Here is a 19370-nt window from a genome sequence, read left to right as displayed (position 1 = left end):
GAGACCTCTAGCAATTCCAGCAGGCCTTTTGCTTTCTTTCAGTCTTGAAGTGCTATGAAATGCCAGCTGATTCCTAAGTAATCTTCCAAGAGATTGAATGAAATATCAGAAAGAAGAGATCTGTTCTATGTGATTCCTTAGGTGGATAAAATAGAATAAAAGTTTGGAACATTAAAAGCTATACTGAATCAAAACTCCTTAGCTTTCAAAATGCTAGTTTTCCTATCTATTAGTAAAATTTAATTACAGCTTTAATTCTTACTTTCTCTGCCAGACTCTGGAATATTAGAAATATATATACAAAGAATTATTGTTTTGGTTTGCACAGGGTTGGAAAAAGACCAGGGTATGTTTACGGGGGGCTTTACATCAATATTTAATAATAAAATCTGAATCCTATTTATCATATTAATACTGTAACACGTTATTTTATGTATTAAAAAGATGATCAACCATGTTTTAATGCTTTCTAACATTAATAATACAAAGTTATTAGGCTGTGATACAATTTACATCTCTCAAGAAAACATTGGAAATTATATTGACAAGTTAATAGCCTATACAAAAGAGTATAAGACGAATATAGGGCTAAATCAGATAATTAAGTAGCCAAATGCAGTTCAGATGTTATGACCACTAGCTTGAATAATAACTGTTCTTTTAAAAAATGCTTTTGCTTTGGTTGCACTTACGTTAATTGAAAGATTTGTTTCTGAATGGCACTTCTTACACAATAAGAGAGAGTTAGTAAAAAGAAGCAACTGACATTAGATACTGGTCTAACAATTAACAACTGTCAATAAACTGTTAAATTTAAAATGTTTAAATTCAAACAATCATTTTTGTTCTAGTGAGTGGTTGGGAAAACAGTAGCAGCAGCCAGACTTAAAAATAAATAAAAAATCATCTCTTTAAGGTCATTTGATTTAAACCAACCTGGTTTAAATCAGCCAACCCTGAGGGTTCACATCTCCTTTTTGGGGGGAGGCTGAATAAATGCTGATCTGGAAAATAACTGAAAGTTCAGGATGTTATTTTAGCGATTAACAGAGATTTATTTCTAAGGGAAAAAAATTATTACTGCAGCATTTGAGAACTCCTTAAATCATTTGTTTAGCTGCAGTGGCATCATGGAACACTTACAAACATTTCAACTTACAAATTAAATAATAAGAACACACCATTTAGGGACAGATAGGTCTGAAAGAAGTTGTAGGAAAACAACACGAGTACAAGAAACATACTCATAACTGTTTATATATCTATCTGTATGAATAAATTCAGCAATGTTTGTGGGAACAACTTTAATGGACTTCTCTCTGTTCATAAAATTGAGCTGCTAGAGAATTGCCTTATAACCTCTTGACGCTTTCTGAGTTCATATTTCCCAGTACATTCTGTATATGATGGTCACAGACATTTCTGAGCTAGAATACAATTTAGGCAGACCAAAGGAGATGTAGCTGAAGCATTATGAAGTGTCATTCGAATGACACACAAAAAATTGCCTACACAAATTGGAAGTAACATCTTGTAATATTCAAAAGTGACAGTAATAAACTAGGATGAAAGAGATCTTGACTAAATGTAAATTATAAACAAAGGTTTAGGTTTTTATGGGTTTTTTGGGCTATGTGACCACACTCTGGAAGAATTTCTCCCTGACATTTCACCTGCATCTGTGGCTGGTATCTCCAGAGGTTGGTGGAATGGAAGTGAGTGGGGTACAGTGGACCCTTGTTATACGCTGGGGTTTGGTTCCAAGATCCCCCGTGTATAACAAAATCCGTGTATGCTCAAGTCCCATTAAGTATAATGACATACCAAAATGGTGTCCCTAATAAAAAAATGGAACATCAAGGTAAATGTATACTTTTTTGGAACATTTTCAAACCGTATATGCTTAAATCCGTGTATAAAAAATCTGTGTATAAGAAGGACAGACTGTATATATACTGTGTGACCTTTGGCTGTGAGGAAGCAATTTACATGTTAATCTGTGTTGGTCTGTTGTTGAGTGACAAAGCCTCAGGGTGGGAGGATGTGTGTATCTATTTAATTAGCAATCCTTTCTCTGCAGGGAAACCCCTCCTAATCCTGGGTGATGTTCATTTGCATGTGCTGAGTCTTGATTTTTTATGTTTTTCAGGACTTGTAGCCAAACTTTGTTTACTTTTAGGTAAACACCTGTTGTCTGGGTGTTTGTGGATTTCAATGGCTTCCTTGTGCATTCTAACCTGATAGTTATTGGCACGGTCCAGAATTTCAGTGTTTCAAACAGCATTTTATGTCCAGGTTGGTTTATAACATGTTCTGCTACTGCTGATTTTTCTGGCTGGCCCAGTCTGCAGTGTCTCTCGTGTTCCTTGACTCGTGTTAGAACGCTGCATTCTGTGGTCCCTATGTACTTGTCCACAGCTGCATGGTATGCAGTAAACTCCTGCGGCCGTGAGGGGGGTCTCTCCTGTCCTTCGCTGAGCGCAACATTTGCTGAATTTTCTTGGCCAGTCTGTAGATCATTTTGAAGGTTGTGTTTCCTCATCAGTTTCCCTATTCTGCCTGTGACACCTTTGATGTATCATAAAAACCCAACAGTTTAATATATACACCCCATATAATGCTTTCTTTCTTTTGAAAAGGAGGTATGATGCTAGCCACAGATGGTGGCAAAACGTCAAGAATAAACTCTTCTAGAACATAGCCACATAGCCTGAAAAACCCACAAAATCTACCTTGTTTGTTGCTTAGCAGAGTGCAGATCTGAACTCATGTCTGTTGAACACATGATTTATCCAAGTCTAAATTTACTCCCCCCCCCCGCCTCAAAGATGTGGAAGCTTAAAAAGGACGGAGCAAAACACAAGATCCTTGTGAAGAATTTAGAATTCATACTGAACCAGCCTTCTCACTTACCGCCTACAAAAGAGTAACAGAAGGTACTGAAAATCTATATCCAAAATGTCCAAATATGCTCAATATCCACGAAAAGGCAATGAACACTTTATATCTATTTGGGAGTTCAACTTACAATCCAGCCTTACAAAGAGTTTTGTTTTTTTGCCAGTGACATTACCGATTTGTTCTGTATGAACTTAATGGATCCAACTACAGCAAAAAACCAATAATGTTGCAGATTACAACATTAAAGCACCATTTTGTTTGCAGAGAAATAGGCATGCTCTCTAGGTCAAGGATTGCTAATAAGAATGCATGTAGTGTTTTCACCTATCACAGCATACAATACCCATACCACTACATCACAAGATAGTTCATCAGTCCCGTCATATTATATCCAAGTCCCTTGCTCTCCACCTCTTTTGTTCCACACATTTGGAGTAAGTGACTTTTCTCCATGTAATCTGAGAAACTAACAAAGGGTTCACAGAATATTAATATCACTCTCAACATTTTAAGTAAAATGCAAGTTAGCTATTTAATACATGCACTAACAATAAAATCATTTTAAAAAGCCAAACAACCAACTCATTTGAATCTCTGTATTATGGGTACAAATATGTTTTTTGGTTATTTGTGATTATGCACAATTATGTAATACCATCTACTGGAGCAAAAGACAATGCTCCCAACTCAAATGGTCCACATTTCTAACCATCAAAACCTTGTATTTCAGAAGACTTGCTACATTTGCTTCATTTATGATATAAAACACTAATTACTGTAGTGATAACCATCAACAATTTTCCCCTCTCCATAATACAGTTTACACAGGACAATTTTATATTTTATTATTATTATTATTATTAACTTTTATTTATAAAGCGCTGTAAATTTTAATGTGGAATTACAAGTGTATATATTAATCCAGTGATTCGCAAGCACAAAGCAGGACCCCCAGGATGGGCACGAGACTTGCTGAAAGGGGTGTGTGAGGTACAGAGGCCCTGATCCCTTCCCAAACCTCTTCTGTTCTGGAGGGGAAGAAAAGGCAAGTAGGGTGCGGTTGGAGCCTTGGCCTGAGGGAGGAAAAAGAGAGCTATTCCCTTATACGATGTTAAAATATGAATATACATGAATGTGTGGTTGGAAATACGCACACTATAAGTGTTAAAATATTAATATTCGTGTGTGAAAAGAAATACACTCACTGAACAAAATATCTACATCCACACACTATGTCAAGTGGGGGAGGCACAACATCCAGATGAAGATGTAAAGGGGGCCACGCAGGTAAAAAGTTTGACAGCCACTCTATTAATCTAAGGGTGTGTTTAAAAAACATACACTGAGTCTTATAGCGATGCCTCTTAAACAAGTTCTATCCCTACATATACTTTAAACCATGCAGTTAATAATAGTAATCATGTTTTCAAATGGAGTTCTGCTGAACAACAACCAATCCAAAGATGTCACTGCAGAGGAGCCTGAGAGGCCAACCCAAGCTCCTCATTACCTCCATTTTGAGCATAACTATGAAGCATGAGTTTACATTTCTATGAGTGTTTCTAGCTTTTTATTTGGTCCTCCCTCCTTTCCCAGAACACCCTCTATTCTGAGCCTAACTAAAAAGCATGGATTTATCTTTCTATTAACGCTTTTGGCTTTCTTATTTGGTCATGTCCTCCATTCCCATCTTGGGTCCAGGAGGGGTTTCCAAACACCCTTCATGTTGAAACTAAGAAGCACGGATTTATCTTTCTATGAATGGTTTAGCGTTTTTAAAATCGGGTCATGTCCTCCATTTTTTCTCTCAAATGCCCTCCAGTTCATCCTTCTGTCCAGGAGGAGTTTCCAAATGTCCACCATTTTGAGCACAACTTTCCATGAGTGCTTTTACCTTTGTGTTTAAATTTGGCCATGCCTCCATTCTCTTTTCCCTATCAAATGTCCTCCATCCCAACCTTGGGTCTCGGAAGTGTTTCCAAAACACTCTCCTCCATTTTGAGCAAAACTAAGAAGCATGGTTTTATCTTTCTATGATGTTTTACAGCATCCCTCCCCCCCAAGTTTGGTCACATCCTCCATTTTCCCTCAAATCCTTCCTTGACTGACGGTTGCACCTAGGTTTTTAGAACCCCAATGTATGGTTTGCCCTTACTATGCCCCCGAAGCCCTGTCATGGATGTCCCAAGGGCTTTAATAGGTTTTAAAGATCTTAAAGTGGTTCTTGTGTTGGTTTTGTGGAATTTAAGTTATGGACTGTTTGGATGTGGGGATAGAGGATTTAATTCGTGTTACTGGTTATTTTATGAGTTCTGTGTCTTGGGTAACGCTGCCTCGATCCACAGGGAGAGGAGGGGTGCAAATAAATCATCATCATCATCATCACCACCACCACTACTACTACTACTACAAATGTCCTCCATGTCATCCATCCTTCTGCCTGGAAGGAGTTCCCAAGCGTCTTCCATCTTGAGCACAACTCAGGGGCATGGATCCATCCTTCTATATGAAATGCTCTCAGCCTCTTATTTATTGATTGATTCAATTTGGCCACAGCCTCTTTTCTGTTCTTCTCCCCCCCCCCCCCCGGGCTTTTAATTGTAATGTTTTTAATGCTGCGAATCCACTCTGAGTCCCATTTCTAGGGAGAAAGAGCGGGAGATAAACAAACAAACAATAATAATAATAGTAATAATAACGCCCTCCATTTTGGGGTGGTGCCTGGGCCTTTCTCCTTGGCAGTGGAGACCCTGGAAGAGGGAAAGGCTGAAATGGAGGACGCCCTCCATCCCGTCCTCCTCCTCCGTCCGTATGGCCAGTGCCAACGGGGATGCTTCGCCGGAGAGTCCCTGCCTGGCAGAATGGGGCTGGGCTGAGGGCCCTTGCGGCCTCTTCCAGCTCTATGGCTCTCCTCACTCCCCGGCCCTGTCCCCGGAGGCCCTCCGAGAGGCCTAGGGCTCCGTCGGCCTCTCGCCCTCTCTACCTTGGTCTCCTTGACGTGCTGCTTGACGCCCTCGGGGTACCACTGGACGCGGACGTAGCCCCGGCGGAGGGGGCTCCCGCGGCCTTCTTCCCCGCCGCCGCCGCCGGGAGCCCCGGCCTCAGAGCCGCCGGAGCTGGCCGCCCCTCCTCCGGGGCCCTGTCCCTGTCCCCCTCCTCCTCCTCCTCCTCCTCCTCCGCCGCCGCCTCCTCCGCCGTCTTCCTCCTCGGAGTCGGAGTCCTCCCCGTGCATGACGCGGACCAGGCCGAAGCGCACCGAGCCCCGGTAGCGCCCGGAGACCAGGTCGTGGGTGAAGAGCAGCCGCTGGGAGACACTGCAGCTGCCGGGGGCTGTGAGGGCGGGCGGCGTCGCCAGAGCGGCGTCGGAGGGCTCCGCCATGGTGACCGCGGCTGGCAGAGGCGGAAGCAGGAGAGGAGAGGAGAGGAAGGAGGAGGAGGAGGAGCAGCAATAGCAGCGCAGCGCCCGCCCACGCAGCGCAAGGGGCGGGGCTTAGGCACGCCGGGCACAGGCCACGCCTCTCCTCAAATAGCGGCGCGCGGAGCATGCCGGGAGGCGGAGGGGAGGGGCGGGGCTAGTTCGTGGTTACTCACCTGAGGGAGAGAGAGAGAGAGAGAGCGCCAGGGGGCAGAGGGCGTCGCCAGGGAGACCAACGGCCCTCCTCCTCCTCCTCCTCGCCGCCAATTAGGACCCGAGAGGGAGGGGGAGGGGGAGGACCCCATCATCAAAAGCTCTAAGGAATACCTCTCCCACCCTATAGGCCTTGCGCCATCCAGCAACAGAACAATACACACAGACTAACGTGGAGATCACTGCTCCCTACCCAGGGTCACACAATAGATATAGATACACACACACACACACTCATGCCTCCATATTTACGGGTTTGATTAATATGTTCTCTCTGGGAATCTCTAGGTCCTCCTCCAGAGCAACTCTATGGTCAACTTTAACTAGAAGTGGCACTGAAAGGCCCAGAGATCCTAGAGAGACTGTTCTACTCGGCATCTGTAGCTCCTCCAGGGAAGCTCTATGGCTTCAGTGTCTGTCAGACGTTGGCCACAGAGTTGCCCTGGAGGACCTAGAGGTTCCTAGAGTGTCCTCTCATGGTGTTTTTGTTACTTGCAGTTTTTCCACATTCATTGGGGCCTTGTGCCCCTAATCCTAGCAAATCTCTCTCTCTCTCTGAAGATGCCAGCCACAGATGCTGGCAAAACGCCAGGAATACACTCCTCCAGAGCATGGCCACAGAGCCTGAAAGACCCACAAAAATATTGAAAAACACTCATAGGGATGAGAACCCAAGCGTTGCTCAGAAAAAGTCCAGGGTAGGAGCCGTGCTGGACATATAGAGCAAGCCCAATAATCATCATCATCATCATCATCATAATCAATTCCCACCCAGCAGTGATACCGCTACCTTTTATTGGCCAACCAAACGCACAATACACTCCTACCTATTCAGTCATGCTCAGAATGGAGGGCATTTGTGTTATATTAAAGGGAGACCAAAATATAACAAATGCCAACAGACGGACCTTATTAGAAAGAAGGAAGATAAAGAAGATATTATAGAAGTTTCTCTTTTATTATTCTGTTTGTGTTATAAGCCATTCAAAGGCTTTTGACAGATGTTTTGTATTTTTTTATGGTTATGTTTTTAAAGAATTATTTTAAAACTAATAAAGATTATCAACCCAAAAAGAATGGAGGGCATTTGGGAATCCCTCCTAGACCAAAAAGTTGGAACTGAGGCCGTTCAAGGAAAAAAAAATGGAGGCCATGGCCAAATAAAAAGCTAAAAACACAGAAATGGTAAACATGCGTCTCTTGGCCATGCTCAAAATGGAGGGCATTTGGGAATTCCTCCTGGATAAGATATTGAAAGGAAGGCCATTCAAGAAAAAAAAAATGGCCATATAAAACACTAAAAACACTCAAGAAATGTAAACACATACCACTTGGTCATGCTCAGAATGGAGGGCATTTGGGAATTCCTCCTGGACAAGCTAAGATGGACAAAACTGAGACTATCATACTGAGATAAAGAGAAGATATGAATCATTAGAGAAGATAATAATGCTGAGGATGGTAATAATGATAACAATAATAGTATTTCTTACCTGCCTCTCTCCATGGATCGAACCAAATAACAACAATTAAGGAACACACAACATCAGTTAAAAACACAACAGTTAAAACACATCAGTTAAAAAGGACATATAAGCTATGAAGTGGGCCCCTGGTATCTGCTGGGGTTTGGTTCTAGGACCCCCTCCCTGTGGATACCTAAATCCATGGCTGCTCAAGTCCCATTAAATACAATGATGTAGTAATATGGTGTCCCGTATATAAAATGGCAAAATCAAGGTTTGCTTTTCGGAATTTATATATATATATGTGTGTGTGTGTGTGTGTGTGTGTGTGTGTATAAATATTTTTCAAGCCGTGGATGGTTAAATCCATGGATATGGAAGGCTAACTGCAAACACATTAAAACAATCCTCATTTAAAATTAATAATTTAAAAATCCTCTGGATAAGCCTGCAGGAAGAGACTGGTCTTTAATGTTCTTTTAAATTCAGACAGTAAATTCAGATGTCAAATCTCTTCCGGCAGGTTTTTCCACAGTGTAGAGATGGAAGAAAAAAACATCCTCTGGCTGACAGTTGCCAACCTAGTCCTGGCTGTCTGGAGTATTTACTAGAATAGTCCTGTCTGACAGAAAACCAGAGTATGGGGTGGATTATATATGGGAGAAGGTGATCCTATAGGTAACCTGCACCCAAACCATGTAGGGCTTTAAAGATAATAACCAACACTTCATACCTTATTGGTAGAAGGTACCTTGCTGTAGGAAGAAGGCAATAGGTAGGGCAGAAGGTAGTAGGAAGAGGTGGGAGTGGTTTGAGCCTTGGACTTTTCTCTGGCGATCAGGGTTCAGTTCCCTGCTCAGCCATGATGTAAACCCACTGAGTAACCCTGGGCAAATCACATTCTCTCCACCTCAGAAGAGTTGCCTTAGGGTCACCATAAGTCAGAAATCAACTTGAAGGCACACAAGAAGAAGTAGAAAGAGAGGAAGACCATGTGCCAGATGGCTAGACTCAACCAAGGAGGTCATGGCCCTGACTTTACAGGACTAGAGCAGAGCAGTGGAGGACAGGGGGTCTTGGAGATGACTCATCCACAGGGTCCCCATGAGTTGGGGTCAACTTGAATTTGTGGAAGGGAGGAGAGGCAAGAAGGAAGCGGTGGAGGAAAGCTGAGGGAAAGAAGGGTGGGGTGCATAGGAAAGAAAAGAAGCCGGGAGGAAGAAAACCTGGAGAGAGTAATGTAATACAATAACATCCAAATCCACAAAACAGTAATACTGTACTTTATTGGGACAACCAAAATAAATAAAATATATGTCACAAGCTTTTGAAGCTCTACTGGCTTCTTCATCATGTTAAAAATAATACAGAAGAAGGAAAAAAAAATAATGTTAGTCACAGGCCTACATTTTGTCAAGATATTGGTGTTCTGTATATCATGGGATATCTAGGTAGGCAGGCCACTCCTCCTCTTGGCCATGTGGTGCCAGGAAACAAAGCATTTTAAAGTCCAGGACATTTAAATGTGCAGGAAGGGGATCCAAAAGGACTGAACCCAGACCTTTTGGTTGCCTGATAGCAAAGCCAGCATGCTGCTGGGTGTTGAATCCACCACAATGGTGATGGCAAGAGCACCCTCCATCGCAGCTAGAAGCAGCAGCAGCTCAGTTTAAGGGACACATGAGGACCCTTTGGGTGCCTCCCTTGCTTGGCCTTGTTGCGGCCTTCTTTCCAGCATCTGCCTAATGTTAGGGACAGGGAGGGAAATGGCTGTCCCGAGACATCTTAGTGAAGATGGAGGGAGTGGCCCACGAAATGGAAGGCAGTGATAACGAACGAAAGGGAAAGAGAACAAGGAAAGATAAAATGGAAAAAAGGCAGAGGGTTGCTAAGGGAGCCATATGGTGCCGCAATAAACTACAGTTCCCAGGATTCTTTAGCACTGAGCCAGGGCAGTTAAAGCGATCTCAAAGTGGATTATTTTTGCAGTGTGTTCTGGTCCCATCTCTTGGGAGTATTTTGACAGTGTGCCTGCATGACAGGGAGGGATTGGACTGCAGGACCTTGTAGTGCTTTCCAACTCTCTGATCCCATGAATGAAGGAATGAGATAATAGTAGTGTTATAAAATGCAGGTGGAGTGTAGGCATTTGATTGAGAGTTTAGTATTAATTTCTTCATGAAAAAAACAAAGAAACAAATCCAAACAATTCCCATTCAATATCTGCAATGTGCTTAAAGTAAAGATTGTGATGTAGTTTTATACAATGCATTGCATTTTAACAGAGAAATGAGGCATTACGGGCCTTGCTTAAGATTTGTTCCCGGTAATACCATTGCATCCTCATCTACCTGAATATGATGGTATAGGGTAGCAGCAACTGAAGGCGGCATACAAAGATTTCTTCAGATCTATGTCATTTTTAGAGTTATGAAGATAATCCATGTGCCTTACATTGCAGTCCTACATCCAAGTCCTCATGCTGTCTCTAGGGAAGAAATGTGGTGGTTCATTCATTAAGATGTGCACATCTCTGATAATTCCCAACTAAAGTTTGGTCGCCTAGATTTAAGATTTATTGCAGCGTTTTCTAACAAACCATACCCTTAAAAGAGATATGGTGTCCCAAATGAAGATTGTACAGTTGGCCCTCCATTTTCATGGGGGATCCATTCCTGAACCACCCACCCACCCCGCGAAAATGGAAGATGGAGCATATTCAAGCCCCATAGACTTGACTGGGGTGCATGCATTGGGCATGCGCCCCATTGAAAATAATGGTCACCCCTCCATGGATTTTCAAGGGTGTGGATCAGAGATCCGCGAGTTAGGAGGGGCGACTGCACACTCATGCTAATGATATTTTGATGTATCTTTGTGAAACCTAAATACCCAGAGCAGAATGAAACTACTTGAGTTCTCTATGTAGTAGCATATTTTGCCTTCACATTTCTAATTCATTATATATGGGTTCTCTTGACAATATTCACACAGAGATGCACCATCCAAACATAGAATGGGCAGTGTCTAGCCCATCAGATGATATCCAGGTGTAGCAGTGTTGCTGTATAGCAAACCCAATAACATAAAAAAAAACAACCACCAGTGATACTGTTATTGGGCCAACCAAAATGCACAATGTACATGTTGCAAGCTTTCAAAGCTCCACTGACTTCTTCTTCAGGCAAAGTGTTAAAAACCATAGAAGAGAAATTTTTTTTGAAGATGTTAGTCATAGGCCTGCATTTTGCTGTTTCTGTTCTCAGTTCAGATGGTAGGGAGAGGTATTACTTGCAAAGTCCAGGAAATTTAACATCAGTTTGCAACAGAGATACTTCATTTGCAATCCTTTATGTCTCCATCCACCAGATGATGTTAGACTACAGCTCTTAGACTTGTAAATCTGCATGGTATAGTCAGTGGTTTGAGTGTTTGACTGATTCTGGAAACTAGGGTTTGAATCCTCACTCAGCCATGGAAGTCCACTGGATGACCTTGGACAAGTCAGCTGCAGAGGAAGGCAAAGGCAAACACACTCTGAACAAATCTTGCGGAGAAAACCTTTTGACAGGTTTGCTTTAGGGTTGGTGTAAGATAAAAATGACTTGAAGGCATACAACAACAACCCATGAGCCATACCCAGCATAGCCTGTGCTGAGGGATTATGGGACTCACAGCCCAACAACTTCAGGAGACAAGACATTTCCCATCCCCAATTTACGCAAATGGGTATATGTACATACCTGACATTTCCGGCTTCTGTTTCTAGATTTTTCTTTGTGTAGTGTGTATGTTTCTTCTCCAAGTAATCTGGCTACGTATTTTAGATTTAACTATTTCTTGAAACATGATGATCATGAAAGAGAAGACATCGTGAATCAGATTACTGATTTTTCCTTTCAATGAGCTGGGTGTAAATAGCAGGATGCCCCTGGGGCCTTTGTTGTTGTTGTTATGTGCCCTTGGTCAATCTCAACTCATGGCAACCATGTGCATCAGACATCTTCAAGATCCCCTGTCTTTCACTTCTCTACATAGTTTTTGGAAGCCTATGCCTCTGTCACCCCTGATTGAGTCCATCCATCTGGCATGTGCTCTTCCTCCTCTTCTTCTGCCTGCTACCTTTCCTAGCACCTTTGAGACTAACTGAAAGAAAAAGTTGGAGGCATGAGATTTCATAAAGTCTACTTCCTCAGATGCATATGGACTTTAGTTTACAAAAGCTCATGCTGCTAACTTATTCTTTCAGTTAGGCCCGGTACAGACCATCACTTAGCAGCGGCCAGGGGCCAAAATTAGGGCTGGGGAGAATGGGCTGCTCCATGCTCTCCTGGTGCCATTTTGGGTGTGTGCGCATCCACAGGCTCAGCACACTGATGACGTGTCTTGTGCGCCAGGTCCAAATGGGTGGTGCACAAAAGACATCACTGCGCCTCTGCAGGCAGTGGCATGGAAAGGAGCTGCTTTTTGCAGCTCCCTTTTGAGGCGGATCGTTGCCGCGCTCGTGCAGTTGGCGCGGCACTGATCTCGGACAGAAAGAAGCACCGTCTCGCCATCCCTTCCTGACTAGGCCTTAGTCTCAAAGTACTAGGCCTTAGTCTCAAAGGTGCTACAAGATCTCACTACATCTCTTGATGCTACCTTTTCTAGCATTATCTTTTCCAGTGATCCATGCCTTATTATATGGTCAAAATACACCAGCCTCAATTTGATCATTTTGGCTTCTAAGGAGATCTCTGTCTTTATCTCTTCTGTTCCAAGAGCCATCTGTTTGTCTCTAGGAGAGGTGTATATCAGAGTATTGAAGTAGATTACTAATGATCTAACTCAATAAAAAGTAGTCACTTATTTATTGGGCAAAATCCTACTCTTTATTCCATTTTCTTTTCCTCTTGGGAAACACACTAGCTCCATCTTGTGGATGTTTTGCTTTCCAGCTGGAAGCACTTAATAAATTGTTGCAGCCCATTTATTATCTTTAACAATGAACAGAAATTATTAATTTTTACTGCAGAGGGAAAAGTGATTAGAACAATCAGCTATAGTTCTCTCAGGGCAGATGAGACCATCCTGTCTGCAAAGGCAAGTTTAGCCCTCAGCTCTTGAACCTGCAGCTAATCCAGAGACTATTTTCTCTTGGGGCCTTCTGGCTGGCCTCCAAATGCCTTACTGCAGACTCAGGCCCAGGTACTGCTTTTCAAGCTGCAACTACTCCAGAAACCATTTTCTTCTGGAGCCTCCAGCTGCCTTTTATCAGACAGCTGACAGACCCCCAGCAAAGAAAATTCAAGAATTGCCATCTGGTGGACAACATAGCATCCGTTTCGTATTCTTAGTGAAGTCAGTGTCAATCCATTTTCCTTGCAACCTATTTGTTCCTTATTTGTGGTCATAGCTATAATGTGAAGGAGTGAAGGCCAGTTACTCTGTAAAGATAGCACTGCTGATCAGTAGTAATAGTTTATTTCTCTAGTTTTAATCTTCAAACATTAAGTTTGTTTTAATTATGGTATTCCCCTTCCACTGAGTGTTTTTTAAAAAAAATATTTTCTATTCATTTTGTTCCCTCACTTTTGTTTATGCTTCAGTTAAAACTCTGTAGTTTTACCCAAGCTGATTGAAGTTATCAACTTAAGGGAAAGAGTTGCCTTGCTGGTTCTATAAACCAACGGCAAATTCTTGCCTCAGCCCCAGACTATTTGTTTTTATTGTGTTATCATTGGAGCAGAACTTGGCAGAACACTGTCTCAGAAGGAGAAAATTAATGCTTTCTAATTAGGATTCTAGATGCCAGTTGCCCTTGTCTGGTTTGTCTTGCTAGTTTTTGATATTAATTCCTGAGGAGGATCTGAAAAGCCCATTTCAGTCACTCAACCCTTCCACCAGCTAAATTAAACAAGGAGTAAATGGGAGTCATCCATATCCAATTCAAAATAGATAAGCAGCACCAAACTGTAAGCAAATATTTAAATTATCTAACTTGCCTATATCTTCTGTTGGGGAATACATAAGTGAATTTTAAAACAAGAGATATGGTGTTTACCAGAAATGATTATAAGACCCTGGGAATTACACCTGATGCTGGTGATCTCCTTCCAAGTAAACACAAGGAACGAGTAAAGGTCACTCAATATTTTGATAATAAAGTGGATGTTGTTACAACTGAGGAGGAGGTTTTAAACCCTCCAAGCCGAATACTTGACTGGACACTGACCTGCAGAGGGGACGTTCAGACACCAATGGATCCGCTATATGTTCCTATGGAATAAAAGCGGGCTGTGCTGAGTTGCTAATATTGTTGGAGATTTCTGAAGAATAGTGCTGTCATATGGTTGTCGTTAATGGATGAGTGTGTTGCCTGACATGGCCTATATCCTGACTGTAGAGGTACTTCAAACTAAAACCCCATGACCCTGGAGTTACCCTTCTGAAGTTTCATGTAAAATACATGTTGACAAATGGTAAAGGAAATGAAGCCATGCTGTATGTGACAGGAATGGCATTCTGTGCAATTAAGCCACATCCCTGAGAAATGATGCCCACCTGCTGGTGGCACACAGCAGTGTAGCAGCATGGCACTGTCTCTTCTTTTTACATCATGCAAATTGGAAAGAGGGAACATGAGGCCCACCTGATGGTGCTGGACTGCTGCTCCCATCTGCTCTCACCATTACCTGTATTGGCTAATCCAGCAACCTCTGGAGGGCCACACCTTCCTCATCCCTCTGTTAGAAAGTTTTGGTAGGAATGCAGAGAAGGCTGAAACAGGACTTGGATTATAACCCAACCTGCCCAGTGCTTCCTTTTTCCTGCTATTTGCAAATTTGAACCATGTGCCACAGAAACTTTAACCTAGATCACAAAACCCCTTCTTCCCCTGAGAAGCATACCTTCCCAAATTGGTTTCAGCATCTCCTTTAAGACAGAAGGGATTTTTCTTGAGGCTCCCTGCCAAAGGGACAGTACTGGAGGAGATTGCTTTGAGGGTTTTGAACCACAATGAGGACTACCTCTCTAATATGTTGGACATTCTCATGGGACTGGTCCCATTATGTACAAAAAGTATTATTTGCCCTTGGGTGTAATTTCCTTCCTGATTGTTGTCTGTGTGGCACTACTGTGTTTCTGAGATTTTATGGAAAAAGGTTAGGCGTTTAGGAACCCACTGTGAAAGAGCAGAATAGGATGCATAATGGAAATATATCTTGCTGTGTGTTCTTCTGTTGTTGTGAGGCATGGTTTTAATGTAGTGTGGTCCAATTCTAGTGTAGTTTATTTTGCTTTGCTTTTCATATGAATGGGTAACAAGGTGAATGGCTTAAAGGTAGTGTTGTGATACAAGAGGGGAGAGTGGGTCAGTTTGAGGTTGGCAGGCTAAGGAAGCTGAAGGGAAGGTTGGAGAGCTGCAGGTTATCCCTACTTTTGAGTTTCTTTTTTATATACAGTCAGTCCTCCTTATCCACTGAATTTTTTATCCACGGATTCAAGCATCCATGGTTTGAAAATATTCAGAAAAAGTATAAATTCCAAATAGCACACCTTTATTTTTCCATTTTTTATAAGGAACACCATTTTGCTCTGCCAGTGTGTTTAATGGGACTTGAGAACATCCATGGATTTTGTTATCCAGGGGAATCCTGGAACCAAACCTCAGCAGATAACAAGGTCCCACTGTATATAATTTTTTATTTTATCAACATACACATATCGTAATATACATACATTAATTACATACATTAGTACATACATTACATACATTATACAATCATATACAAATACAAATAATATACAAATGCATACAAGTACATCTACAGTTTTGACACTAAGAAAAACTATGTATTTGTCACTAAGGCCTGTTACGGACTGCCAAAATAAAGCTGCTTCGGGTCTCTTTGGAGGTATGCTGTTTAAATCATGCGTGCATCCTAAGAGTCCGGAGGTTGCGCCAAAGCCACACTCCATTCCTAAGCACTGGAGTGCGGCTTTGGTGCAACTTCCGGATTCTTAGGATGCACGCATCATTTAAACAGCATACCTCCAAAGAGACCCGAAGCAGCTTTATTTTGGCAGTCTGTAACAGGCCTATGAAAATTCCTTTACCTATTTATGCTTATTCTTTCGATTATGCCTGCTTCTGTTTTTGTTAGTAAACAGAATTTGTTGTATGTAGTGTTATCTTGAACTTCCTAGTGCTTCAGCTGTTGCAGAGGTCAGAAAACAAAGCTTCTCTTATAATTCCTAAAATTGGAAAAAATATTTAAATTCATGTGTCAATTATTGTTTGAAGACTTCTGAGAAAAGTGGTGTTCAGGTGTAACCTACACAGTCGCCCATCTCAGTGAATGTAATGTGTTGTAAATAGGCCATTCTGTTTCTTCCATCTGGTTTGAACAGACATTTCCTTCTCTCTTAATGTGTCAGTTTAGCAGGTTTTATTTTCCCAACAGGTGGCGCTCCTTGACAATACAATACAATGCTATATAAAATTTGTTATTCTGTTATGTTAACAACATGTTTGCACGTTTCTGGTGTAATATCCAAACTTACACTGCAATAAATACTAATAAGACACAATTCATAAAGTTTAGAGTGCCAAACCATTGCCACTGTTTCTTAAAATCAAAGAGTTGGAAGAGACCGCAAGGGCCATCCAGTCCAACCCCCTGCCATGCAGGAAATCTAAATCAAAGCATCCCTGACAGATGGCCATCCAGCCTCTGTTTAAAGACCTCCAAGGAGGGAGACTCCACTACACTCCGAGGAAGGAGTGTGTTCCACTGTCGAACAGCCCTTACTGTCAGGAAGTTCTTCCTAATGTATAAAATTGAATAAGATCAACAATAAATATTGCAATATTCTTGTTTAGGGCAATAAAAAGGTACAAAAACCGTGACCTGAGCTCTTTTCATCAGGTAAGATTAAAAAAAAAAAACCAACAACTCCAAAAACAGGAAAATGGGGATTGGCTTGATCTTAAAGTTCCATTTCCATTTTGTCTGAATAAGTAATGGTGAAGAAGGATCTGCAAAATTTCAGTTTTGGCTCATCTAGATTTGCTGGGAAACGAAAAGGCAGTCAAATTTGATTTCCCATTTTGAACATAATACACACATACAGACAAACAAGAAGTGCTTCCGTCTACAGCAAGTTCATAAGCTACCTTGATAACGGAAGAGGAAAAAATCTCACTGCTTTTCTATACCTAATCCAGCACCTAGAACAATCTCCAGGATTTTCAATATAGAACCCTGGGGATGATTTTAGGTGCCGCACCGAGTATGAAAGCGGAAGCCAAATTGTGTAGTTTTACTTATTTGGATGAAAGGAATGAATCCTAGGAAAGTAAAAATTCAGTCTTTCTTCAAATTTTGGTTCTTGTTGCTGAACAGCTCAATTCAGAATTCTCCAAGTCATACAAAAGGAAGGTGTTGCCATATTGATTGTACAACAAATTATAGAATCCATATTGTGGCAATATATGTGTTAGGCCATATGAAAAGAGACAAAAACTTGTGCAAGACATCATAAATTAATTAGCCACAATAGATTCAATGGTTGTCAAGATAAGCAATTTCAAAGTAATAATTTAAATTTTGCCAGGAAATGTCTGTGGGAAGTGTATATTTCTGTGCATATATAAAGATGTATGCATCTCTTATATGTAAGCAAGGCACTCCTTGTTTAATGTGTAAAAGAACAGTGGTGCTTAATTTGCTGTGGTTAATACAAAATAGCTACTTTTTGACACATAAACAAGGCTTGGGGATGGGACATGCCTTTTTGTTAGAGCAAATCCTGGTTTAGAGGTTTACAGGTGTGGATTCTTCTGAAGAAGCAGGTACATGGCTCATTGAGGCTTGTTTACAAGAAATAAAGCAGCATTTTGCTACTGCTATTGTGGCAGATTTGAGGGTATCAAAAAACCCTGCGAGCAACTGAGAAGATCTGCATGAGGGTCACTCCTGTGCTTCCTAACCCTACAGTAAACTATGGTTCAGCATGGCTGGTTCTTTTCCCCACAAACAGCCAAGAGGAGGTTTGAAAACTTTATTTTCCTCTTTTAGTTAACACTTCCCATCTTCATGCATCTGAAGAATTAGATTCAACTCTACGAAGACTCATACTACCAGCTTCTTTCTTTCAGTTAGTCTCAAAGATGCTACAAGATCCTTTTGCATTTTGTCTTCTCATGTCATCTAAATTGGGAACATTGACAAACTAGTTTTATAAACCTTGATTTAACATTGGTTTGTCTGAAATCAACCAGAATTAAGGATAACCAATGTTATTCAAAATGACAGGTCACATCACCCTCAGCAAAAACAAAAGCATATGAACTTGTTCTAGCCATGTGGTGGAGAAGAAAGGAGAGCGGACATGCCCCAAGGATCCCTGCAGCTGGTCTTGTTAGGATAAGCCATGGTTTATCACAATGACTGAACACAGCCCGTAGGATCAGTCATATTTTCCATAGAATTGTAGCCTATATGCCACAGTTATAGGGAAAATAAATGTCCCGATTTTATCATTGTTTGCCTTTTTGGGAAGTATTTCAATGTTACTAGTGTGATTTGCTAGGTTTTTCCTGCACACACACACCCCAATGGGTTCCCTTCTGCCCCATGTCTCCAGATGTTAATTCTGCGAGTGGATAGATTTTATCTCTTGTGTGCATGTAGGGTAAATGTAGGTGCTTGGATGCTAAGGCACTATACAGAGCACAGCCTCCTGTTTCATTCATCCTCCCTGCTGGAGTATATTTTGAATGGCCATTAACGTGCTGCATGGAATGATTTTTGCACAATGTCTTTGCCCAAGAAACAATCTTCCTCTTGGCTTTTAAATAAGTGGAGGATTGGTAACTATGGAATAATTTGAGCACCCAGCCATATGTGGACAATCTCTAAAAATGTGCTGAAGAAGTGGAACGAGTGATTCTTGGTGTGAGAACTGAGGTGTTAAAGCATGTCCCTGTTTTTATCCATGAAATGTGTATTTTCATAGTTCCTACAGAATCCATAAAAACAGATCTTTCAGATATGATTTTTTTAAAAAAGAGCAAAAATAGTGTTTTTCATCGTAAAACACTCCCTGGCCCCTTAAAAAATTAACCTAGCATTGTAGTCTTGGGTAGCCTTTGGTTGTCAGAGTCCTGCTTCCAGGGCTAATGTCTAGAGTTTTTTATGCGCATTTCCCTTGCTTTGCAATAAAATTATTATAGAATCCATAAACAAATCATATGCATTTGGGGAAGTGGCATTTAGGGCAGATGTTGTTTATCCCTTTTCTAATACGGCTGCCTAGGCAATTATTTGTGTAGCAATTATGAAAGATTCAGAAACTGAATACAAGGGGTCAAGGGTAGGTTTAGGAAA

At 41.5% G+C, this 19370-nt stretch overlaps 1 protein-coding gene across 2 annotated transcripts in view; it reads right to left on the bottom strand.

The window, feature by feature from the left end:
• The window catches only part of LOC149322142 ((E3-independent) E2 ubiquitin-conjugating enzyme UBE2O-like), a 148506-nt gene extending 142220 nt beyond the window's left edge, over nucleotides 1-6286 (bottom strand). The window contains exon 1 of one of the 2 annotated variants that reach the window (XM_089535221.1): nucleotides 5885-6286. In XM_089535221.1, the coding sequence (XP_089391347.1) occupies nucleotides 5885-6280 (396 nt within the window). In that variant the 5' untranslated portion in view covers nucleotides 6281-6286. The remainder of the gene's footprint in view (nucleotides 1-5884) is intronic. The other variant, XM_089535231.1, reaches the window with a different exon arrangement.
• Between the last annotated feature and the right edge of the window lie 13084 nt (nucleotides 6287-19370).

This window comes from Sceloporus occidentalis, unplaced genomic scaffold (assembly GCF_023333645.1).
Source record: "Sceloporus occidentalis isolate IW3139 unplaced genomic scaffold, rSceOcc1.0.p SCAF_1, whole genome shotgun sequence".
In the NCBI taxonomy this organism is placed as follows: Eukaryota; Metazoa; Chordata; class Lepidosauria; order Squamata; family Phrynosomatidae; genus Sceloporus; species Sceloporus occidentalis.
The sequence above is the reverse complement of the archived record's forward strand: the minus strand, read 5'-3'. Positions and strand labels throughout refer to the sequence as shown.